The sequence below is a fragment of the Natator depressus genome, chromosome 6, assembly GCF_965152275.1.
Source record: "Natator depressus isolate rNatDep1 chromosome 6, rNatDep2.hap1, whole genome shotgun sequence".
Lineage (NCBI taxonomy): Eukaryota > Metazoa > Chordata > Testudines > Cheloniidae > Natator > Natator depressus.
The window spans coordinates 47129587-47154629 of record NC_134239.1 but is presented as its reverse complement, the minus strand read 5'-3'; the positions used below and the strand labels follow the sequence as shown (position 1 = coordinate 47154629).

The 25043-nt window shown below is 42.2% G+C and overlaps 1 protein-coding gene across 3 annotated transcripts in view; it reads left to right on the top strand.

The window, feature by feature from the left end:
* The first annotated feature begins 915 nt into the window (after positions 1 to 915).
* PRMT3 (protein arginine methyltransferase 3) overlaps positions 916 to 25043 on the top strand; it is a 99350-nt gene continuing 75222 nt past the window's right edge. Inside the window, exons 1-8 of one of the 3 annotated variants that reach the window (XM_074955200.1) lie at positions 916 to 1034; positions 1111 to 1246; positions 6015 to 6072; positions 7740 to 7822; positions 12857 to 12906; positions 14451 to 14553; positions 17160 to 17313; positions 21905 to 22049. In XM_074955200.1, coding sequence (XP_074811301.1) covers positions 7807 to 7822; positions 12857 to 12906; positions 14451 to 14553; positions 17160 to 17313; positions 21905 to 22049 — 468 coding nt within the window. In that variant the 5' untranslated portion in view covers positions 916 to 1034; positions 1111 to 1246; positions 6015 to 6072; positions 7740 to 7806. Of the gene's footprint in view, positions 1035 to 1110; positions 1247 to 6014; positions 6073 to 7739; positions 7823 to 12856; positions 12907 to 14450; positions 14554 to 17159; positions 17314 to 21904; positions 22050 to 25043 lie in introns of those variants that run through there. The other 2 variants (XM_074955199.1, XM_074955201.1) reach the window with 2 other exon arrangements.

The following is a 25043-nucleotide window of genomic DNA, read 5'->3' as shown; positions in this document are numbered from 1 at the left end:
TGGGGTACACTGCACCTTTGTGGGCAAAGGATCTAGGAGTGCTATGAGTAGCTAGTATCAGGGGCTGCATATTATAGGGAGCCACCCAAGGTAAGCCTGTGCCCCACACAAACCCAGAGCCCCTTCCTGCACCCCAACCCCCTCATCTCCAGCCCTGATCCCCCCCAAACCTGGAGCCCCTTCCTGACCCCAAACCCCTCATCCTGGCCCCACCCCAGAGCCTGCACCCTGATTCCAGAGCCCTCACCCCCTCCCGCACCCCAACCCTCTGCCCCAGCCCGGAAGCCCCCCCACCCCAGCCTCTCATCCCCAGCTCCGCTGGGTCGCGAGCATCAACGATTTTCTTCAACAGGGTCGCCAGAACAAACGCTTGAAAACCCCGGCCCGGGGCGGTCTCTCTGCTCGCTGGGGGCGAAGCGCGGCCCGGCCCCGCGCGGCAGGTCAGTGCAGCGAGGCGCTCGGAGCCCAGGGTGAGGGGCCATGGGACGCAGGTAGCACGCTGGGGGTTCGAGGCCGGGCTGTGCTGTCCGCTCCCGCCTGCGGCTGCCGCGCTCCGCCCGCGCAGCCTCCCTAGGCCCGTGACCCTGGCCAGCCGGCGTGATGCTGAGCCCGCTGCCGCACTGGGGCAGCGCGGGGACACCGCGCAGACGGGCGAAGCCCGGGATCCTCCCCCGCAGCCAGCCCGACCCGCTCCCGGCTGCCCGCTGGGCCCCGCGCCCCGCCCCTCTCACACTGGCCAGGGCATTTCCCCACCGGCTGCCTGAGGGCTATTCCCTCGCCGGGCAGCAGGGACCGCTCCCCGCAAGCTCGTGGGAGAGGAGCCCCTCTTGGCCTATTCTCCTTCCGGCGCCGTAACCTCAGCCCCGCCCCTCCACGCGCGTTCTCTCCGAACTCTATTGGGCGATGGATGGAGTGTCAACCCGGAAGTGAGGGCGGGGCGGCCGGTGTACACCCCGCGCGCACGTGGGCGGGCTGTCGGGCGCGGGGCGCGCGCCGTGGTGTCGAGATGTGTTCCAGGGCGGTCGCCCCCGCAGGTGGGTACCCGCGCAGCCCCGGTCCCGTCCCCGGGGCAGCGCGCGGCTCGCTCACCCCTCTCCCTTGTGCCCGCAGCTCCGGGGCCCGGCCGGGCGCCGGTGGAGGAGGACGAGGCGGAGATGCCGGAGCTGTCTGACAGCAGCGGCGAGGAGGCCTGGGAGGACGAGGAGGACCTCGCAGAGCTGCAGACCCCCTGCCTCTTCTGTGATCGGTTCGTACGGGCAGCTGGTCCCCGGGAGCTGGAGGGCCGAAGAGGGAGCGGCTACCTCGGCCCCTTGTGGCTGCTTCTGACTTGATGCTGGGGGCGGAGGGGCCCTTGCGGGCAGACTGGGCACCGGTGGCTGGCTGGGAGGGGCCCCGCGGGCGGCGTGCCGTAGCTGCTCCTCAGTTGTCCGCTGCTCCTTGGGGTGATGCCCTTCCTTTCCCCTTCTCGCACCCGCTTGCCTCCTACAGCCAGCCTGGCGGCTGGGGCCAGCAGCGCCTGCTCCGAACCCAGCTGCCTTCAGCCGAGCGGTTTGTGTTTGCGGTGCTGTTTTCTCAAAACAAATACCCGAGGGCACGTAATTCTTGCGTGCTCTCCTGTCAGTCGAGCCCAGCTCTGCTGCTGATTTGCTGAGTGATTGTGGGTAACTCATGCTCCCTTTCTGTGACCCTGTTTCTGTTCCCATTCAGTATGTCTTGTCTGCTTAATTCCTATTCCAAAGTTTAGGATCTGATGCTGTAGGTTTCTACAATGCCTCGCACAATGGGTCTCTGATCTCAGCTGGCACTTCTAGTTGCTATTGTAATATAAATACTAACTTTAGTTTGTAGGTGGGGATAGTGATGGGCACAGGTTGAGGAAATAAATAGATCCATAGTTTGAATTTTGCAGTTCTTTTGCTAGAAAGATAGAGTCCGCTGGGACAAGGTTAAAGTAGAGGGCAATCATCTTTTTTTTTTTTTTTTAGAAAGATTGTGTTTCTGGGAGGAAAACAAAGGACCATCTTTCTCTTCACTCTCTATTCCTCAGCAAATAGAGGTTTTTATTCTCATGTGACATAGGTGTCATATTGTCTGGAGTATCTTATGATTGCCTGCCTCAGGGCAGACACGCCAAACTGGAGGTATGTTCCACAATTAGATTTCATCAACCCAGTACCAGATGTGAACATCCAAAGTACTACAATAGTCTATATTACAACCAGGGGAATTACCGACCAGTCAGTTTAACTTCTGTACCCGGAAAGATAATGGAGCAATTTGCATCACCAATAATAATGAAATCAATTTGCAGACACCTAGAAGATAATGAGGTGATAAGTAATGGTCAGCATGGATTTGTCAAAAACAAATCGTGTCAAACCAATCTGATAGCTTTCTTTGACAGGGCAACAAACCTTGTGGATGGGGAGAAAGTGGTAGATGTGATGTATCTTGGCTTTAGTAAGGTTTTTGATACTGTCTTGCATGACCTGCTCATAAACAAACTAGGGAAATACAACCTAGATGGAGCTACTATAAGGTGGGTGCATAACGGGTTGGAAAAGTGTTCCCAGAGAGTAGTTATCAGTGGTTCACAGTCATGCTGGAAGGGCATGATGAGTGGGGGCGCGCAGGGATCAGTTCTGGGTCTGGTTCTGTTCAACGTCTTCATCAATGATTTAGATAATGGCATAGAGAGTACACTTATAAAGTTTGCCGACAATACCAAGCTGGGAGGGGTTGCAAGTGCTGTGGAGGATAGGATTAAAATTCAAAATGATCTGGACAAACTGAAGTAATGGTCTGAAGTAAATAGGATGAAATTCAATAAGGACAATTGCAAAGTACACCACTTAGGAAAGAACAATCAGTTGCACACATACAAAATGGGAAATGACTGCCCAGGAAGGAGTACTGTGGAAAGGGATCTGGGGGTCATAGTGGATCACAAGCTAGATATGAGTCAGCAGTGTAACACTTTAAAAAAAGCAAACATTATTCTGGGCTGTATTAGCAGGAATATTGTAAGCAAGACACGAGAAGTAATTCTTCCATTCTGCTCTGCGCTGATTAGGCCTCAGCTGCAGGGTTGTCTACTTCTGGGCACTACATTTTGGGAAAAATGTGGACAAATTGGAGAAAGTCCAGAGAAGAGCAACAAAAATGATTAAAGGTCTAGAAAACCATGACATATGAGGGAAGATGGAAAAAATTGGGTTTATTTAGTCTGGAGAAGAGACGACTGAGAGGGGACATAACAGTTTATTAAGTACATAAAAAGTTGTTACAAGGAGGAGGGAGAAAAATTGTTGTTCTTAACCTCTGAGGATAGGACAAGACACAATAGGCTTAAATTGCACCAAGGGAAATTTAGGTTAGATATTAGGAAAAACTTTCTAACTGTCAGAGTGGTTGAGCACTGGAATAAATTGCCTAGGGAGGTTGTGGAATCTCCATCATTGGGGATTTTTAAGAGCAGGTTGGACAAACACCTGTCAGGGATGGTCTAGATAATACTTAGCCTGCCTTGAGTGCAGGGGACTCGACTAGATGACCTCTCGAGGTCCCTTCAAGTTCTATGATTCTAGTCGTACAATGGAGTCAGACAGTCCTTTTAGATGCTCCTGTTTATCTTGCCACTAAGGCAAGCTGGACTGTGATATAGATGGTGATTTACACCCCAAAATCACAAAATATTCATGTTACACCCAGTCCCAAGAGACCAGTCACTCACCCGGATGGATTTGCATCCTAGATCTCACACCAAAGACAACCCTGGGAGCCAATTCTATAATCAACCAAGGGCACTTCTGCACTTAAAATGCTGCATCAGTACAGCTGCAACGATTTAGTGCTGACCCTCTCAAATCGATGGGAGAGAGCTTGTCCAATAGGCTTAGTTAATCCACCTCCCTGAGAGACAGTAACTATGTGGGTGGGAGAAGTTCTCCTGCTGACATAGTGCTGTCTACACGAGGAGTTAGCGAGAGATTGAAGTGGGTAAAAAATATATGTACAGGTGAGTTACTGTGGTTTCAAAAGGTAGCAGAGATGTAGTAATTTGCCGGTTTCTCAAAACTGTATCCCACTAGGACAGAGTTGGCAACGGGGTTTGTTGCCGGGATTGGTTCCTGGGTTAGTGTTCCTGGTGTGTGGTGTGTAGTTGCTGGTGAGTATTTGCTTCAGGTTGGGGGGGCTGTCTGTAAACGAGGACTGTCCTGTCTCCCAATATCTGTGAGAGTGAGGGATCATCCTTCAGGATAGGTTGTAGATCCTTGATGATGCGTGCTGAACAGGTTTTAGTTGGGGGCTGTAGATAATGGCTAGTGACGTTCTGTTTCTTGTAGTAGGTGACTTCTGGGTACCCTTCTGGCTCCGTCAATCAGTTTCAATTCCCCAGGTGGGTATTGTACAGGGTGGATTTGATTTAAGTCACTAGTCAGGAAGACTCGATTTAATCATGGATTTCTACATATAAGTGGATTCTTGTTGGTTGTTATAACCTTAATACATATTTTTCACAACTCAGAGACTTTCCTGCTTTTTCAGATCCCAAACGATTTCTCAATTTGGAATGAATTAGTCCAAAGGAAGAAAATATTCTTTCTACACTGGCAGAAGAAGCTACTGCTGTTAAAAGTGAGATTCTCACTTCAACAGTCTCTCAATCCAAGTGCTTAAGTGACTTCCACCAGTTCACTGGTGTGACTTTCTTTAAAACATCATCAGCAAACATATATTTCTTGAACGGTTCTTATCTCAAACTGGGTCTCTTTTACGGCCTGCTGAATTTAGCAAAACTTTTGATACGGTCTCCCACAGTATTCTTGCCAGCAAGTTAAAGAAGTATTGGCTAGATGAATGGACTGTAAGGTGGATAGAAAGCTGGCTAGATTGTTGGGCTCAATGAGTAGCGATCAATGGCTCCATGTCTAGTTTGCAGCTGGTATCAAGCGGAGTGCCCCAAGGGTCGGTCCTTGGGCCGGTTTTGTTCAATATCTTCATTAATGATCTGGAGGATGGCATGGACTGCATCCTCAGCAAGTTTGCAGATGACACTAAACTGGGAGGAGTGGTAGATAGGATACAGAGGGACCTAGACAAATTTGAGGATTGGGCCAAAAGAAATCTGATGAGGTTCAACAAGGACAAGTGCAGAGTCCTGCACTTAGGACGGAAGAATCCCATGCACTGCTACAGACTAAGGACCGAATGGTTAGGCAGCAGTTCTGCAGAAAAGGACCTAGGGGTTACAGTGGACAAAAAGCTGGATATGAGTCAACAGTGTGCCCTTGTTGCCAAGAAGGCTAACGGCATTTTGGGTTGTATAAGTAGGGGCATTGCCAGCAGATCGAGGGACGTGATCATTCCTCTTATTCGACATTGGTGAGGCCTCATCTGGAGTACTGTGTCCAGTTTTGGGCCCCACACTACAAGAAGGATGTGGAAAAATTTGGAAAGAGTCGAGCGGAAGGCAACAAAAATTATAAGGGGGCTGGAGCATATGACTTATGAGGAGAGGCTGAGGGAACTGGTATTGTTTAGTCTGTAGAAGAGAAGAATGAGGGGGAGGTTTAGGTTGGATGTTAGGAAAAACTAGGAGGGTGGTGAAGCACTGGAATGGGTTACCTAGGGAGGTGGTGGAATCTCATTCCTTAGAGGTTTTCAAGGTCAGGCTTGACAAAGTCCTGGCTGGGATGATTTAGTTGGGGATTGGTCCTGCTTTGAGCAGGAGGTTGGAATAGATAACCTCCTGAGGTCCCTTCCAACCCTGATATTCTATGATTATATGTTTTCCCTTCTAGTGAGAGAATGGTACGGTAGATATCAAATCAGTGAAGGCTTCACTCAGAAAGACCTCAATATGCTGGAATATGTTGCTCAGTTTCATTTTCGTTTCTACTGCCTGTACCTTCCTTCTCACATTTATCTCCAGACTTCTTCTCCTTGTCTATAGCTATTCCACCCCCAACAATCTTCTATTAATTGATCTTTTTGAAACTTTGCACTTTTAGAGAAAGGCAAGGGATTGACTCCGTGTACACCAATTTGCAGAGGAACAATAGGGTTGAGGTCTGTTATTTCTCAGCTCTTTATATTATTTATTTATTTATTTATTTATTGCTGTTAATGAGCATGTTATCTCTGGAGACTCAAATCCACAGTTTGAGAACTGTAAAACTAAGCATCTCTGATGGTATCTTCTAGACTGAGCACTGAGTCCCATTGGGTAGATAGAAAGATTATCCTAAATAATCTATACAGAAGCCCCTGGAATCCCATAAGTCCCTAATCCATGAACTATTGGAACTCATTTACAAAACTTTTCTTAAACATTACATGAATATATTGTCTCATACTATAGAATTAGAATTTATAATCACTATTCCATGATGAGATATCTTTGAGTATAATGTGCCTTAATTAAAACTATCTTTAGATAGGTTTTTTCCTCAAAAAGCATTTTATCAAAGAAATCCAATTTAAATAAAAATCCCATTAAAAAGAATTTTTTTTTTAAGTTATTGATTTTTATTCACCATTGTATTGTAGTTTTAAGAATGCCTGATAGAGGTCCTGTAGGTGTTTGTCTCTGTCTGAGGGATTGGCACAAATGCAATTGTATCTTAGGGCTTGGCTGTAGACAGTGGATCGTTTGATGTGGTCTGGGTGAAAGCTGGAGGCATGTAGGTAAGTATAGTGGTCAGTAGGTTTCCGGTATAGGGTGGTGGTTATGTGACCATCGCTTATTTGTACTATAGTGTCCAGGAAGTGGATCTCTTGTGTGGATTGGTCCAGTCTGAGGTTGATGATGGGGTGGAAATTGTTGAAATCCAGGTGGAATTCTTCAAGGGCCTCCTTCCCATGGTCCAGATGATGAAGATGTCATCAATGTAGCGCAAGTAGAGTAGGGGCGCTAGGGGACAAGAGCTGAGGAAGCATTGTTCTAAGTGAGCCATAAAAATTTGGCATACTGTGGGACCAAACAGGTACCCATTGCAGTGCCGCTGATTTGAAGGTATAAATCGTCCCCAAATCTGAAATAGTTGTGGGTGAGGACAAAGTCACAAAGCTCAGCCACCAGGTTTGCCATGACGAAATCGGGGATACTGTTCCTGATGGCTTATGGTTCATCTTTGTGTGGAATGTTGGTGTGGAGAGCTTCTACATCCATAGTGGATACTCATACCTTCTTGACAACTGTTGGGAATGGCCACATCCAACCTAAGTGAATTGGCCTCATTAGCACTGACCCAACCACTTGTTAAGGCAACTTGCATCTTTTCATGTGATGTATATTTATACCTGCTTACTGTATTTTCCACTCCATGCATTTGACGAAGTGGATTATAACCCACGAAAGCTTATGCTCAAATAAATTTGTTAGTCTCTAAGATGCCACAAGGACTCCTTGTTGTTTTTACTGGTAAAGAAGAGACACTTGTGGGAAATTTTTAAAACAAAAATCTTGGTGTTTGTGTATCACCTTACCTCAAAGCACTCCATAGAAAACAATTACCTACCACAACAAAGTTGTGTAGCCTAAGAAATATTTAGGCACCACTTAATACTTCCTCAGCTAAAATGCAAAAGTTTGTTTAAATGATTTATAGCAGCAGCATGGGATAGGTTAGTTCTTTTGCATGCATGTCACACCTCGCTCTAAACAATCTCAATTTAAATTAGTGTTTTAATACTATTGATTCAATGTATATTCATTTCTCTCTTTTTACCTGCAGGCTGTTCAGTTCTGCTGAAGATACATTTTCCCACTGTAAATCGGTGCATCAATTTAATATTAGTAATATGATCCATAAGCATGGTAAGTACTTCTGTGATAATTTATAACTCTTTGCCATGAAATGACATTTTATTTAAATAAATGTTTTTGTGGACCAAGAAAGGAAAATCATTTTAAAAAGAACAAAAACCTCCTTCTGAAGACTCGGGAAACAAAACCTATTTCTGTCTGGGCCATGTATGCTCCACTAAGCCTAATAAAATTCCCACACAACACTTCCATGTTTGGCCCTTTTTGTACTTATATTTTGATCAGTAAAGCTCTGTCTAAACTGTAGACAGAATCAGTTAAGTGTGAACAGCGTCTGACCGTTACTGCTAATATAGCTGAGTGCATCTACCCAGGAGCCATCTTCCCTGCTTAGCTCTTTCTGCTTTTTCATACCTGCTACCCTGAACCATGTTTGTACTTGGATCTGAAAATGCCTCAGCTGTTTTTCACAGGGTGCAGTCCCATCTACATTTATAATTCTGCTGTTGCCAGGGGACTCATCTTAAAAGGCTGTTATCCTTTTGACATATTGGGGTTTAGATAATGTTAAATAGGACCTATCTACACTGCAGAATAGAACTGCTTTATGGTGTCAGGGCAGTCATGCTGTAACCAGGGCCCCTGTCATGGTTCTACAAGTAATGTAGGATAAATCTTGGAGATTAACTACTAGGGAGCGAGGAGGATGTGGATTGGATGTGAAGAGAATAGGGAGAAGTTAAAGCGGGGTGGTAGGTATGGGAGTGCCGAGTGAGGGGAGGTTGATGTGAAGCGGGTGGGGGAGAAACTGATGGAATTACAGGCGCTCAGGTACTAAGATATTACAGTGGTAATAAGAACTTAGATAGGGAGGTATTGACAGGCATGTGCTGTTCAGGAAACACAGTAATAGACATAAAGGTAGTGGAGTAGCATTGTATATTAATGACGAGGTAGACCATACAGAAATTAGAAGTGATGGAATAGATAAAATGGAATCTATGGGTTCACATTTACTTTGGGGAAGAAAGGTAACAGAGGTTCCATGGGATGGAGTTTGGGGTCTGTAACACTGGTTTTCATGTGGATAGAGACCTCTTCAATATTTTTAATGAAATAAATATTCTTGGAATTGTTTGATAATGGGAAAATTTTAATTTCCCATCTTTAGATTGGACACAAGTGCTACTAATAATTGTAGGGCCCAGATATTCTTGGATGTGATAGCTGACACACCAAATAGTCACCAAACCAACAAGACTTAATATTCGTAAGTAATGGTGACCTCACAAAAGAACTGGTTATAGAGAACAACCTTGGTTCAAGAAATCATGAGTTAATTCAGTTTAAGATAAATGGAAGGATAAGCAAAAATAGGTCTGCAACTAGGGGCCCTTGATTTTAAGAGGACAGACTTTACAAAAATTAGGGTAGTGGACTTGAGTGTGAAGAATTCAAGGATTTGAATATGGAGGAGACTTCGAATTAGTTTCTGCAACTTTGACTTAAAAGTTTCAAAAGCCTGCATGCCAAGCAAAGTGGGGGTTGAGAGGGAATATAGGGAACAGTTGCAGATGAAACTGGATGGACGGGGATCTCAAAGAGGTTATTAAGAGATCTTGCAAGTAAAGAAAGAAGGGATGGATCAGCCAGGAAAGCTACCTCTTGAAGGTCAGGAAGTATAGGAGGGGAAAAAAAGTGATGACTGCTAAAAGCCAAGCAGAATTGGATCTAACAAAGGAAATTAAAACCAATAGTAAAAGATTCTTTAACCGTATAAATAAAAAGAAAACACCACTAAGCACTGAGGATGGGATGGAGATTAAAGTAATGTAAGTATGGCTCAACACCTACACTAATACTTTGCCTCAGTTTTTAAGAAGAGTAATCAGGAGTTTGGGGGCGGTGGCAGGGTGACTAATAGGGATATAGAAGTAGAAATTACCACATCTGAGATGGAAGCCAAACTCAAACAGCTTAATGGGACCAAATCAGGGAGCCTGGATAATCTCCATCCAATAATAAAGGAACTACCACATGAAATTGCAAGCCCAATATCAAGGATTTTTATTGAATCTGTGAACTTGAAGATCGTGCCCTGTGACTGCAGAATTTCAAATATAGTACCTATATTTAAGAAGGGGAGGCAGCGGGGGGAGTGGGGGGAGTGATCTGGGAAACTACAGGCACATTAGTTTGACATCAATTCTGTGCAAGGTCTTAGAACAAATTTTGAAAGAGAGAGTAGTTAAGGATACAGAAATAAATGTAAGTGTGGTACAATATAACATACTTTTACAAAGGGTAGATCGCGCCAAACAAGTTATCTTCTCAAAGAAAGATGAGGTTGATTTTCTAGACAAAAGAAATATAATAGATCTAATCTACTTGGATTTCAGTAAAGCATTTGCTACAGTTCCATATGGGAAATAATAGTTAAATTGGAAAAGATAGGGATTAATACAAGAATCAAAAGGCAGAACTGGGTAAGGGGGAGACTACAATGGGTCATGCTGAAAGGTGAACTGTCAGGCTTGAGAGAGGGTTGACAGAGAGTAGAGTTCCTCAAAAGTTGGTCCTGGGGCCAGTCTTATTTAATACTTTCATTCATGAACTTGGCCCAAAAAGTGGTGGTGTGCTAATAAAATTTGTGGTTGTCGCAAAGTTGGGAGCTAACTCCAGTATGGAGGAGGACTGGAATATCCTTCAAAAGTGGTCTCCCACCTTTTTATGCCCAAGATCACTTTGTGAATTTAAGGGCAACCCAGGATCTATCTCACCTCTTCCCCGAGGCCCTGCCCCTTCCCCAAAGGCTCCCCACCCCCCCCCCGTCACTTGCTCTCCGCCACCCTCACTCACTTTCACCAGGATGGGGTAGTGGGTTGGGGTTCAGGAGAGGGTGCGGGCTCTGGGCTGGGGCTGAGAGGTTCGTAGTGTGGGAGGGGGCGCTCTGAGCTGTGCCTGGGGCAGGGGGTTAGGGTGCAGGAGGTGGTACGGGGTGCTGGCTCTGGGAGGGGGGGGGGTCAGGGCTGGGGTTCAGGGTGCAGGAGGGGGTTCAGGGTGCTGGCTCCGGGAAGGGTCTGGGAGTTGGGTTGCGGCCTCCTGCCGAGCAGCCCTTACCTCTGGTGGCGCCTGGTCGGCGGTGCGGTGAGCCTGAGGCAGGCTCCCTGCCTACCCCAGCCCCATGCCACTCCTGGAAGGGGCCAATGCACTCCTGAGGCGGGTGGCTGGTGGCATGTGGCTCTGCACGCTACCCCTCTCTGCAAGCACTACCTCCGCAGTTCCCATTGGCCACAGCTCCCTGTTCTTGGCCAATGGGAGCTGCGGGGGCAGTGCTTGCAGGCAGGAGCAGCGTGTGCAGGGAGACCGCTTGCCCCTCTCCCCCGGGGCCGTGGGGTGTGCTGGCCGCTTTTGGGAGTGGTGTGGGGCTGGGGCAGGCATGGAGCCTGTCTAAGTGGTAGCCCAGCTGCGCCACCAGAGATTGCGATTGAGTGGGAGACCCTCTAGGATTGACCAGTCAATCATGTTCGACTGGTTGGTGACTACTGTCATACAAGATCTGGGTGACCTTGAAAACTGAAGTAATAGAAATTGGATGCAATTTAATAGTTCAGTGTGAAAGGTGCACTTGGGGATTAACAACAAGAATGTTTGCTATAAGCTGGGGACATATCTGTTGAAAGTGACTGAGAAGGACGTGGGTATATTCATCTGTCACAGGATGATGGTGAGCTGCCAATGTGATGCAGCTATGGAAAAAGGCTTCTGCAATCCAAGGATGCATCAGGCGAGGTATTTACAGTAGAGACAGGGAAGTGTTTGTATCCTTATACAAGGCACTGGTGAGACCTCATCTGGAATACTTTGTGTAATTCTGGTCTCTCCTGTTTAAGAAAGATGAATTTAAACTGGACTTAAGGAGCTTTGCTTGTTTAGCCTAACCAAAGGAAGGCTAAGGGGAGATATGATTGCTCTGTCCAGATGCATCAGAGCGATAAATACCAGGGAGCAAGAGGAGTTATTTAAGGGCCAGTGTTAGCCCAAGAACAAATGGATATAAACTGTCCATCAATAAGTTTAGGTTTGAAATTTGATGAAGGTTTCTAACTATCAGAGGAATAAAGTTCTGGAACAGCCTTCCAATGGGAGTTGTGGAGGCAAAAAACCTATCTTGTTTTAACACTGAGCTTGATAAATTTGTGGAAGGGATTGTGGGAGGTCAGATAGGTCATATGCCATTGTAGGCAATCTGTGACTGCTATTAGCAAATATCTCAATCACCGGAGGTGGAACACTAGATGGGGAGGGCTCTGAGTTATGACAGAGAATTATTTCCCAGGTATCTATCTGCTGGGTTTTGCCCACGTGTTCAAGGTTTTACTGATCGCTGTATTTGAGGTAGGGAAGGAATTTCCTCCCAGGTCAGATTGACAGATGGGGGTTGGCAGGTGGAGGGGAGGCCTTTCATCTTTCTCTGCAGCATGGGTCATTTGCTGGTTTGAACTAGAGTAAATGATGGATTAATATAGCAACCTAATGGAATAGTTCTGTTGCTGTCATCATATAGCGAACATGGGATATGTTTAAACCACTTTTGTTACTGTGCTACAAAGCCAGTTTAAGGGATTGTTTGTTATAAATTAGTCCTAGCTGACAGAGTTTATTCAATAATTAGAAAGCTGCTAATGTGTATCAAAATTGTCACGGGATACCAGCATTTATACTCAGGTTTCTAGCCAAAGACTCTTACTATCGATGTTACTGTAGATGTTGCTGCCTTTCTGAGCAAGCCAGGTGGAAAGCTGTTTGCTAAGTGACAGAATTCCCTGTTAGATAAGCTATGTTTACATGTGTTTGGTTTATAGTATGTTGCAAATATAAACTGAAGACTGAATTAAAGAATCTGACACTTAAGTCCTGAAGAAAAATATCAGAATAATGTAGATGGCAAATGAAGGTAGGAACACTGCACTAAATAATAGTGTGCACCCCTGGGAACACTGGCCAATTGAACAACTAATTAACATTTGCACTGTTGCAAAATATGTGATTTTTATTGTTACATGAGCTTTTTTTCTTTTTCAGCACTTGAGTTTTATGGATACATTAAGCTAATAAACTTTGTTAGAATGAAGGTAAGTGGACAGTTTATTACTTCAATTTTTTACTTTGTGCATGGGGAAAAATATTTTGAGTGTGTTTTTACGGAATAATTCTATATTAAGTCTCTAGAAATAAGTAATTGTGGAAATTGTTTTAAAATTTATAAATGAATTTATGCAGATCTCTGAGCAGTTTGTGGCTTTTAGTTTTTATTTAGTAAAATCCACCTTAAATAAATGAAAAATATTTTAAAATTGAGACACAAGATGTATTCGTTCCAGGGCAATATTTCCAGTCTCCTATAAAGTCCAAGTAATTGGCCTTCGTGTGGTTGTGCTGCATATTGGGCTTTGATGAAATGAGTGGAATTTACCTACCAGTCTGGCCCCAGCTGGAGTAGCAGCTGCTGCTCCATTCAGTTTAGGGAGGGGGTTTCCTTGCCACTGGATCCATGTCTGTGCAGAATCATTCTCTGGTAGTTAAGGTAAGATTACATGAGGTGGGTAGAAAGTGCAAAAGGAGAGAACCCAAAGTAGGACTGGAAGTATTGCTCACTTTTAATTTGATTGTTTCAGGCCCTGTCTCTGTTTTACTGATGTCAGGATATCTGGTTCAGAGCTGTAGTGTAGCTGTGTACACTACAACTTATGAACATGTTGTAACTTTCTCCTGATTCAGTTTAGTTTTAGCATGGATGGGCTCTTACACAACTTAGCATTTTTGAGACCTGTAATGCCCGGGCATGTTTTCATCTTCAGGTTCTATGGACTGGTTAGTTAGTTACATCTTACTGTTAGTCCTGTGAGGTAGGTAATTGTTGCGATGTTGCAAATCGAGAAACTGATGTTTCGAGCCTGATTTTTTTCCCCCTCAAGATGTGCTGAACATACACAGCTAATTAGAGCTGTGAGGCTCAGCACTTGTAAAAACTGGGCTCTAAGTGACTTGCTCCAAGTCAGAGTTGTTGTCAGAGCCAGATTTAGAATCAAGGAGTAGCTTTCTCTACTTCAGCAGTTCTCAGCCAGGGACCCTGGGCCCCCTGGGGGGATGCGAGCAGGTTTCAGGGTGTCCTTACGCAGGGTCGGCATTAGTCTCACTGTGACTCAGGGCAGAAAGCCCCTGCCATGTGGTGCTGAAGCCTGGGCCCCCAAGCCCTGCCACTTGGGGCTGAGGCTGAAGCCTGAGCAACTTAGCTTTGCGGGGCCATTTGTGGCATGGGGCCCTGGGCAATTGCCCTGCTTGCTACCCCTTAATGCCAGCCCTGGCTTTTATATGCAGAGAAACAGTTGTTGTGGAACAAGTAGGGCCTGGAGGTTTTATAGCATGTTGTGGGGGCCTCAGAAAGAAAAAGGTTAAGAACCTCTGCTCTATGTCATGTTGCCAAGTAATGCTTCTCTCTCAGCTTTTGCTATAAGGTTATTTTAATAAGTCATTTAGACACTTGTAGCCCAGGTGATTTTAATGATGGAGAAAAGTGAAACTAACTTACTTATGTCTTGTGGCTTACTTTTTAAACTAAGGTCTTATGATTTTTAAGAACCTTATTTCACATGCTCATTTAACTTTTTTTGTCTAGAAACCAACTGCAGAATACTTGAATTCTCTCAGCAGCCCACTGCCGTGGGAGGAAGAGAAGTACTTGAAACCAGAGCTAGAAGATGATCTATTACTTCAGTTTGGTAAGACTTTTCAATCAGAGTATAGCCTTAGTAGAACAATAAGTGACCTCGCCCCTTTCATAGTTTAGTACATCCCAGGTGAGACACTATCCCTAGATGTAGATGGGCTAGATTTACATTTCCCAGGGCAATGGACTATCCAAAATGTTCAAATGAAGTGATCTATGAATATTTTGTATCCTTAAAAAAAAAAAAATAAAAAAAAAAAAAAGGTTGTATGAACAGATTGGGGAGGGAGTGTCACACTTAACTCTAAATGTTTATGGAATTTCCATTCTTATGCTGCAGCAAAACATTGTCTTTATATATTACATTTGGGTACTTAAAATTAATCCGATCACCTATAAATAAACACATTAGAGGCAGTAATCTGTGTAATTGAAAACTACGTCACATTTTGTATTGGTTATCTTTCATTAGGTACCTAACAAATACAATAATATGATGAAATTATACATTTGTATTTCCACCTTGGAATTCTGATGACCTACAAAAATCACTGTATTCTTTCTCCCCTTTCCCAGTGCTATTTTGTCACTCACTTGGCGCATGTTTCCTTCATTTAAATTGTAAGGTTTTTTTTGTTTAGGGCGGGGACCGTGTCCTTCTATGTTTGTACGCTACCTAGCACAAGGGGGGCCCAGTCCTAATTAGAACTTTCTGTACTGCAGTAGCACCCAAGATAGGGAATGGGGGATTGTTTCTCTTTCCTAACCAACTCATAGTTGGGATTTTTCTGACTGTACCACTGACTTGCAATGTGATCCTCGAGCAAGTTGCAAAGGGCCAGATTTCCAGAGGTGCTGTGTACTCACAGCTCCATTTGATGTTATTAGGAGTTGGAGGTGCTCAACACTTCAGAAAATCATGCTGTAAATGTGTCTCTCACTTTCATCTATTGGGTAAAATGAGTATTTACCTACCAGCTGGGGTATGATTTTTAAATCCAATTATTCCTGTTACTAGACATTATTCTCTCTGTATATCTCTAGTTCATTTTTTAGAACATCCAAACTATCTAGAGAATGCTATGATTTTGCTGTTGATCTACTGAAGTAACTTCCAAGCTGCTTGACAAAACCTAAATAAGAAGGCTCTCTCCAGATCTTCAGGAGCAATGTCCTGTGCTTCATGACTATCTTACCAATGGCTTGTTATGGCTTTGACATCCACTTCAATCCTGTTCTGTGGCTTTATTTATGCTTTACTGTGTATCTCCATTGTAAATTTTTTGATGGTTTCTAACATGGTCCATGCTTGCGCTCTCTCCCTCTCCCTCTCGGCAGTTGTCTGCTCTGCATCCTCCTCCTGACCCTCATTTTGGGGACTGCCTTTAGGGAAGGGATACTGATTTTGTTTCCTGTTCTGAGTGGTGTGGAAGCATTATTTCCCCCATCCTCCATGACCCTAACCAGTTCTAAACATAGGCGTGGGAACTAGGGATGCAGGGGGTGCTGCCGGACCCCCAGGTTTTGTGCGGGGTCCCGGCCATTGGCCCTGTGCCCGGGGTCCCATCTGCTATCGGCCCTGTGCCCTGGGGTCCCGGCGGCCACCCCCAGCTGTGGTCCCAGTCTCAGCTCCCTTACTTCTGTCTGCATCTTCCCTCACCCCCGTCCTCCCGGAGCCATGGCCTGGTCCTGGCCCCAGCTCTGGGAAGAAGTGACATGGATAGGAGTAAAGGGTGTGAAGTAAAAATTTTGGGGATCACTGGCTTTCAGCACCCGCACTGTAAAAAGTGTTCCAGTGTCACTGGTTCGAGAAGTTCTGTTGCCACAACTCTTGTTGGCCTTGTGCAATGCCTCCCAGAAAAGCATTGCTTCATTAGATCAAAACAAAGGTGTATTTGGTCCCTAAATCCAAGCTCATTTTCTCTGCAGTGTTTCTGGCTAGTCAAGTAAGACAAGCCAGAGGATCCGTGTGCTCTACCATGCAAGAGACTCAATTACGATAACCCCATCTCCCAAGTGTGGTGGGGCCTAATCCTTCATTATTGACATCCAGTGGGAGTTATGCCCGCTGTGTTCAGCGGGTGCAAGGTTGGACCTATGTTTTGAAGTCAAGGCACTATTTTAATAATAATGAATTATACTTACCTATGGATCTCAAAGCATCTCACACATTTTTATTAAGCCCCACAACAGCCCTGAGGGATGAGTTTGAAGGGCTATGAATATATTTTTTGTCACATGCAAGCTATGAAAGCCTTCATCTTGTAGAACATCTTGTCTTCTGAGTTAATAGCCCTTTTAGCTTTTGGCTAAGGTAATTGGCAAAGCAGGGTGTACCGCCTTTATTGGCTTCAGCTAAAGAGAATGTCTGATTTGTTAAGTCATGAAGACTAGTATTCGGACACATTTGAAAGGTAGAGTTTTGGGGTATTGGTGTTAAGGGCCCACCTCCTCCATGCTCACTTATGGTAAGTGTTATCTTGCTCTGCAGGTAGTCCTATCCATGAAGACACTTGTGGAATAACATACTGTTTAATGAATGAAGGTAGCAGCATCAGGCACTTAATTTATCCTTTATATAGATATATTTATACACATCTGTAATTAGGTAATGCTGTCAGTTGACAGTGGTTGACATTTGTTGTTCTGTTTCATTAGACATAGAGGATCTTTATGATTCTACAAACATCTCATGCCCCAATGGATTAAGTGATAACACAGCGATCCTCGAACAGTTGAAATGTACAGAACACAGAGCAAAGCTTGCAGAAACAGCATTAGCCAGAGCGCAAGAAGATCTTCAGAAAATGAGGTAAGATGTTTTTGAATAAAGCTTTTTCTGAAGCAGAGTTCTGGATGGTAGACAAAAATGTGTGCAGGTAATATTAGCAGTCAGTAGAAACTCAGGCTGCAGAATTCAAGTGTAAGTTAGCACCATCAGGACGTTAGTCTTATCTGTGTGTTTTACCTCTGTTTGCAAATAGTGTCGATTGTGGTGTTTTAAAAATATTGCAAGATAAAGCACAACTAAATTGACTAAATGTCTAGACAAAACTCCTGAGCCATGAAACAGATTTCTTCCCCTTCCCCCTCCCTAAGCCATCAATAGCGGAATCAAATTCCGGTGTTGTGGAATTTCCATTGAAAATTTCTTTCCTTTCTCTGCTCCCTTATCCCCAAACTAAAATCTAGGGAGTACAAGCAAGAATGTCATCTGATCTTAACTTTAAATCATGAAGTTTTGCAGTATATCATTGGTGGTGGTGCAGCTGCATAAATATGAAGGAATTGGTATCTCCTGGAATTTATGAAATCCTGCCAAATTGTTAGTTCAAGATGACAACTGCAGCCACTCCAGTTGCAGCAATCAAAGACATTGGAAAGATGAAGTATTAATCTACCTTGAATCACTCTTATTTAAGAAATTATGGTTGCTGCTTGTTGACGGATGCAGTTAGAAACCTAGGACTGAAGGGGACCTCGAGAGGTCATCTAGTCTGGTCCCCTGCCCTACTCATGGTAGGACTAAGTATTGTTCAGACCATCCCTGACAGGTGTTTGTCTAACCTGCTCTTAAAAATCCCCAATGATGGAGATTCTAGGCAATTTATTCCAGTGCTTAAGCACTTTGACTGTTAAGAAGTTTTTCCGAATGTCCAGCCTAAACTTCCCTTGGTGCAATTTGAGACCATTGCTTCTTGTCTTTTCCTCAGATGTTAAGGAGAACAATTTACCTCCCTCCTCCTTGTAACAACCTTTTATATACTTGAAAACTGTTAACATGTCCCCTCTCAGTCTTCCCTTCTCCAGACTAAACAAACCCAATTTTTTCAATCTTTTCTCACAGGTCATGTTTTTTAGACCTTTAATCATTTTTGTTGCTCTTCTCTGGACTTTCTTCAGTTTGTCCACATCTTTCCTGAAATGTGGCACCCAGAACTGGACACAATAATCCAGTTGAGGCCTCATAAGTGTGGAGTAGAATGGAAGAATTACTTCTTGTCTTGCTTACAACATGCCTACTAAGACATTCCAGAATGATGTTTGCTTCCCCCCCCCCCCCCCATAGCGTTACGCTGTTGACTCATATTTAGCTTGTGATTCGGGATGACCCCCAGATTCCTTTCAGCAGTACTCCTTCCTACATAGTCATTTCCCATTTTGTGTGTGCACAGCTGATTGCTCCTTCCTAAGGGGAATGCTTTGCATTTGTCCTTATTGAATTTCATCCTGTTTACTTCAGACCATTTCTCCACTTTGTCCTGATCATTTTGAGTTTTAATTCTATCCTTTAATTCATTTAATTTCATTAATTGCAACCCCTCCCAGCTTGGTATCGTCCGCAAACTTTGTAAGTGTGCTTTCTATGCCTTTATCTAAATCATTGATGAAGATATTGAACAGAACCGGACCCAGAACTGATCTGTCGGATCCCACTTGATATGCCATTCCAGCTTGACTGTGAACCACTGATAACTACTCTGTGGGAACGCTTTCCCAACCAGTTATGTACCCACCTTATAGTAGCTCCATCTAGATTGTATTTTCCTAGTTTGTTTATGAGAAGGTCATGCGAGCCAGTATCAAAAGTCAAGCTATACCACATCTACAACTCCTCCTCCTCCCCCCCGCCCCCATCCACAAGGGTTCTTCTCCTGTCAAAGAAAGCTATTAGGTTGGTTTGATACGATTGGTTCTTGACAAATCCATGCTGACTGTTGCTTATCACCTTATTATCGTCTAGGTGTTTACAAATCGATTGCTTAATTATTTGCTCCATAATCTTTCAGGGTACTGAAGTTAAGCTGACTACTCTGTAATTGCCCTGGTTGTCCTTATTTCTCTTTTTTATAGATGGGCACTATATTTTCGCTTTTCCAGTCCTCTGGAATCTCTCTTGTGTAAGGAAGTCTTACATGTTACATAATGTGAGATGTTTGAGTCCACCACATGCTTTCAAGTTAAAGAACGACAGTTCTGCGTACTTCACAAACGTGTGGAATGTAAACTTATTCTTGTTCAGAACCTAGTAATTACACTTATAAAGAGCATGCTGCATTTGAGACCCTGTAATAAGCTAGTACTTTCATGGGATATCAGCGTGATCTTCACAAAGTGAAAGTCTCTTCTTAAGCCATGATTAATTTTTTTTAAATCACGATTTTTGATGTACGATGTTCTTCCAGTGCCATTAAAATTTTAGTGACTTATCTACCCTAAGCTCAACAAAAATAAGAGAAGAGGGGTTTGTATTTACATCTTCCTAATCAGTATGTCAGGGTTAACCTCTCTACAGTTGTTATGAAAAATGCTTTAGGAGTTTAAATGACAACATGTTCAAGACTTCAGTTTTACATCTCATATGAGCACAGAGGCTTCTAAAACTATTGGAAGCTGTCTCCAACAATTAGTGGGAGGACAGTCACCTAGTGAATCACAAACATTTCTTGCAGCACCTGGGTTTTCCTTTAAAGGTTGCCAGTCCAAATAGTCCTGTTCTAATGATGTTTAGTTTGGGCTGACAGGTTGAGAGTGCAGTGGTATGTGGTTGGAGGTTAACAGTAACAATCTTTTGCTTAACTGGTGGAAAAAGTAACAATGTTTTCTAAACATAACTAAGTTGCAACCTACAATATTTGACACAGTTTACAAATTTAAAGATATGTCACGTTTATCTTGAATTTATCATCAGTGTCCAATTGAACGGCAACCTTTGTTTTTTGTTGGTATTTCTCGTGATCTTTCTTGACAGTAGTAAAATTCATTCTGTTCAGATTTTAGACCTAGCGTTTCCTTACAGTTCAATTGCTTGATAATCATAACACTGGCATCGGTGCAGAGTGACTTTAAAAAAAAAAAAAAAAAATTAACCAAAAAAAAAAAAACCTTTTTTTAAACCAGATTGAGACTTTATAAAACTAATTTGAAAATATGTACTGTTGCGACTTTAAACTAAAATTTATAATGAACAAAACTAAATTCTGTTTTTAAATTCTGCTATTGAAATATTATTTGAAATGTACAAAACTGCAATAGGAGAAAACAAAATATTACCCTGCTCCTGCATACGCTGAGCAGGTATGTAACTTTGCTCATGTGAATAGTGGTCCTATTCAAGGGTAAAGTTAAGCATTTGCAGCATCAGGCTAAAATTGTATTTCATTAAAAACTTTTCTCTTACTGGCATAAAATGTTTGTCACTTACAGAAAAAATTGTTCACAATGAAAAGTAACTAAATTTCCAATAAACTAATAAAATTATTCTGAAGTCTTTTGTACAAACAAGCCAAAATTTTCAAAATAGGTTTCTAAAGTTGGGCTACTAAGACTATATTTAGGCACCTAAGTGCTTTCGAAAATCCTGTATCTAAATCACTTAACAGCACAAGTCCTGTTCACTTCAAACTGTAGACTCTGATGAAGGGGTGTAGGCTGGTTGAAACGCTTCTTTTTGCTTGACTTATGGGAGTTCACAATATCTGAAGGTGCTGTTGGCTGCAAATATAGCACAAGCTATTTGCTTATCAGTTTTGTGTTTGAGTTTGTAGTCTTCTAACAGTGTGGCCATGGGCTTACCTTTTTTTTTTTTTTTTTTAGCATAGAGGAATATTTCCAGTAGACAAAACTGTAAATTCTTGTGGAAGAAACAAGACAACAACAACAAGAAACAACGTACAAAACATCCTCTTTATCAATTTAAGACTAAAAAAGGGAAATAAGTGGAGAACTAGCAACACTAAAACAAAAAAAAATCTTTTACAATTAAAAATCAACTTGCATTAAAAAAAATCTTTTAAAATCATGATTTGTATCAATCCTGCCTGGTTTTCTTTTTTAAAATGTTGTTGGTTGTTAATATACTCAACCTTCCATAAATCACTAACGTAGGTGTGTTTTAAGAGTAGTTTTTAAAGGTGTCATGGTATTGAACCACATCTCTAGATAATATGGTCTCTGTCATGTTTGTCTCATTCTGTATTTTGATTTCTGACATACTGTTAACATAGAAACCGCTTACAAAATGGGCATTTCCCTCTTTTTTTTTAAAAAAAAAAAAAAAAAAAACCCTAACGAAATTTAAATCAGGTGGGTTGTAATTGGGGTGCTTTTCCAACATAGATGGAGAGTGTAGGGATAGCAGGCAGATAAATGAAACACTGCAAATTTCACACTGCTGGAATTTAGTGTCTAAAATGCGGAAGAAATGCAGAGAGAATAGCAAATCATGCAGCAGCTTGTTCTCGGAGCCAGTAGGGGGAGTTTCAGCACAGTTAAGTCATAATGGAGTTTTGGTGTTATAAAAGGCCCTCTGCAGTCTGCATTTCTTATCTCCTCTCAGCTCCCCCCTTCTTTTTCATGGTCCTGTAAACATGTCTCAAGGGTATGTTTCAAATTGATTACAGAGAATTTGCACAGGATTTTGTGATGAACGCAGATGTCAGAAGCAGCTCGTCGTCATCTAGCGCCATTGCGGAACTCCGGGAGGATGAGGATGGCGTTTACTTCAGTTCATATGGGCATTATGGGATACACGAAGAGATGCTAAAGGTTAGAAAGTCAGCACAAATGCGTCTTACTCATAACTAGGAAGGAAAAATGGAATGAAAAAAAGCTATGTGCCCATAAATATACGCTGCAGAGTAGCTGCATTTTTAACCCTTCCGGTGCTTAATAGTTTATCCTGGGAGCTAGAGTGAAAGAATCACAAAAAAGAGCTATTATTTTCAGCTGCCATTGTATCTAGATCCCTGTCGTATACGTTCTTGACTGTACCAGAAACACTAGAAATGTAATAGAAGTATATTGAGATTACAGGTATACTTGATTGCTAGTAAGAAAATATTCATCTCTAATATCTGTAACAACATCTGTTCTTGCTGCTTTTGTTTCTTTTGCTGTAGAAATGTGAATGAATTCTGTACACTACTCTAAGATATAAACAGTAAATGTCCTTCTTCATTTTTTATTCTGCTCTTTAGACGAAAATTTAGCAAGCAAAAAACCACACTCAACCTTTAAATGCTATGTCTGCCAATTTATGTAGTTGTTCAGAAATTATTTGAACTCCATTTAGTGTATCGATATGCATTACATTGAACAATTACTAGGATTGTCTAAATATTATTTAAAAATGGAAAATATATTTAAAAGAGGATGTCCAGAACTCTTCAAAAAACAAACAAAAATCCTTTCATCCTGAGTGTTAACTTAATTTTATAAGTGGCTTTTATTTTAACCCAAAATCTTTAGTACCAGCTCTCTGAAAAAAGAATATTATGTAGTGTACAAGGACAGGAATTTGTTGCTCTGAAATATCATAAAGCAATTTTGCAATTTCATAATAAAGAAAGAACATGGGTATCTAAACAAAATCAGCTAAAATATGAAGCCATAAGGTACATTTGCTCATGTATAGCATAGGTAGCAGATTTAGGCTTCCTGCTTTCTGAAACATTTACTGGTCCTAGCCTCAGAAAAATCCTCTGCATCTGTTTTATGGTACATTTGAACAGCATTGAGCAGCCAATGTGTTTTTATGGAGCATTCTTGCAGAAATGCTTTTGGGGCACAGGTGTCTGCGGATACAGATGGTAATATGCTTTCCAAAATGAAAAGCATAGTGGTGAAGAGGTGTGTGCAGAACTTGGAAACAATCAGTTTTAATCAGATTTGCCTCAGCACTGTATGTCTGCCAGACTAACAAAATGACTTTTAAATATGGGGCTAGAGGTATTTTTATTTTATTTATTTATTTTAAAGTCAGTCACACACAGAAAATCTGAAATCATAAGCTCTAAATCACTTTTGTCAGACTGGGGTAAAAACCCAACCATTTTGTCGATACGAACAGTTCATAGTACCTTGGTTTGGAGCTATACTAAAAGATCCTGAACCTCTGACGAACTGATAGTTTTATAGTTTGTGATAAATCTTTCTATTTCACTGGCTTCAGGAAACTTTTGTGATGTTAAAATTCCTTTAGTAACATCTGATTTCTGCCCAATAAAATGTGGAAAATATCTGAGTTATGGGGTGTGTAAGTTCTTGTATATACTTAGTTTTTAGGTCCAAATGACCCGAACACGTACAACATTTTTTTTGCTTAAGTTTTTATTATTGTGAGTTTTTTACATTAAAAATAATGGCTCATTAAATTGAAGTGATAGCAAACTTTCTGTTAAATTAATCCTAAATCTGCTTCTAACATGTTTTATTGGTTTAAAAAAACAAAACAAAAACCAGCAACCACGCACAAAAAACAAGCTCATTTTTTTTTGTCCTTTAACTTGGCCCTGGCAGGTCAGTGTTGTTTATGCTGTTCCCTCCCATAGTATTTCAGAGGACAGGAGGATTGCTACTTGAAACTGATAGTGCGCTTTATTTAAAAATTGCTTGAAGAGTGTCTGTCTGATAATAACTTACTTATTTTTCAGCTTATTGTACTGAAAGGTTGGATGGGAGGAGAGAAGGAATTGATGAATAGAGACCGAAAATGAATGACGGAAGCTCATTCAAGCAGCAGTGCATGTAGTAAAGACAGCAGTTGGAATACTATTGATTAAGTTGGGGCAGTGCTGAACCAGTGTGATTGGTGAAGCTGAAAGCTTTCCAGCTGACTGCTTTCTCGATTGATGCTGAACCTTTTGAATTTTTTGTGGTTTCAGCAAATCCCCGTATTTCAGTGCTGCTGAGAGCATAAAAAAATCCTAAATCCTTAAAATCTGCCCTCATAACAAACCAATATAATTTTAGATGATCCTAACAAAAGGTTTTATAATTCATAATTTTATCAAAACCAATGCAAAGCTGTGATTCTCTCAATATTTTATTAAACTATCCCATTTCTGTAGTGATTTTTTTTTCTTTCAAATATTGATTTTTTTTTTTTTTTTTTTTGTAAAGAACTGACTTACCTTAAATTAAAATGGAGCTCACTGGAATCTAAATTGTTTAATAAAAGTTTGCATGCATATGCTTTACTCTTAACTTTTTTTTTTTAAGTAACTTTATTTTGCTCGTCTAAAAAAAATAAACTGTCTTGGCTGATAGAGAAATTAATATTATGGAAGATAAAAGAATAATTTCTTGATCCTTTATCATCTAATGGTGCAATACGGACTTTTCATGCATGCGTTAGGGTTCAGCTCTCTTCAGCACAGTATTGTTTGTAGACTGTCCAAGCCAGAGCCATAAATAGTTAGTTATAACCATGGCTTTTTAATTTCCTTTTCATTCGCTCTGTCACTTGATTCTCTGGCTGTTGCAACAGGGACTCTAAAACAGATGGCTTACTGTCCATTTGAGTGCCTTCGCATATAAAGAGCATCAGTGTTAGCTCGCTGGTAAGTTGAGCTGCTCTGCCAGCTCACATACTAATCCACTACAGATATTCCAATAAGTATGCTTGAGAGCCTGCCAGCTCTTTGGGGGATGGTGAGTTAGTGCTTGGTCATTGCTTCTGAACTTAGTATTTCATAGTGTTTGTTGTGCTGCTTCAGTGATTTATTTGTTGTCTTACGGTTTGTAGGTTTCTATGTATTT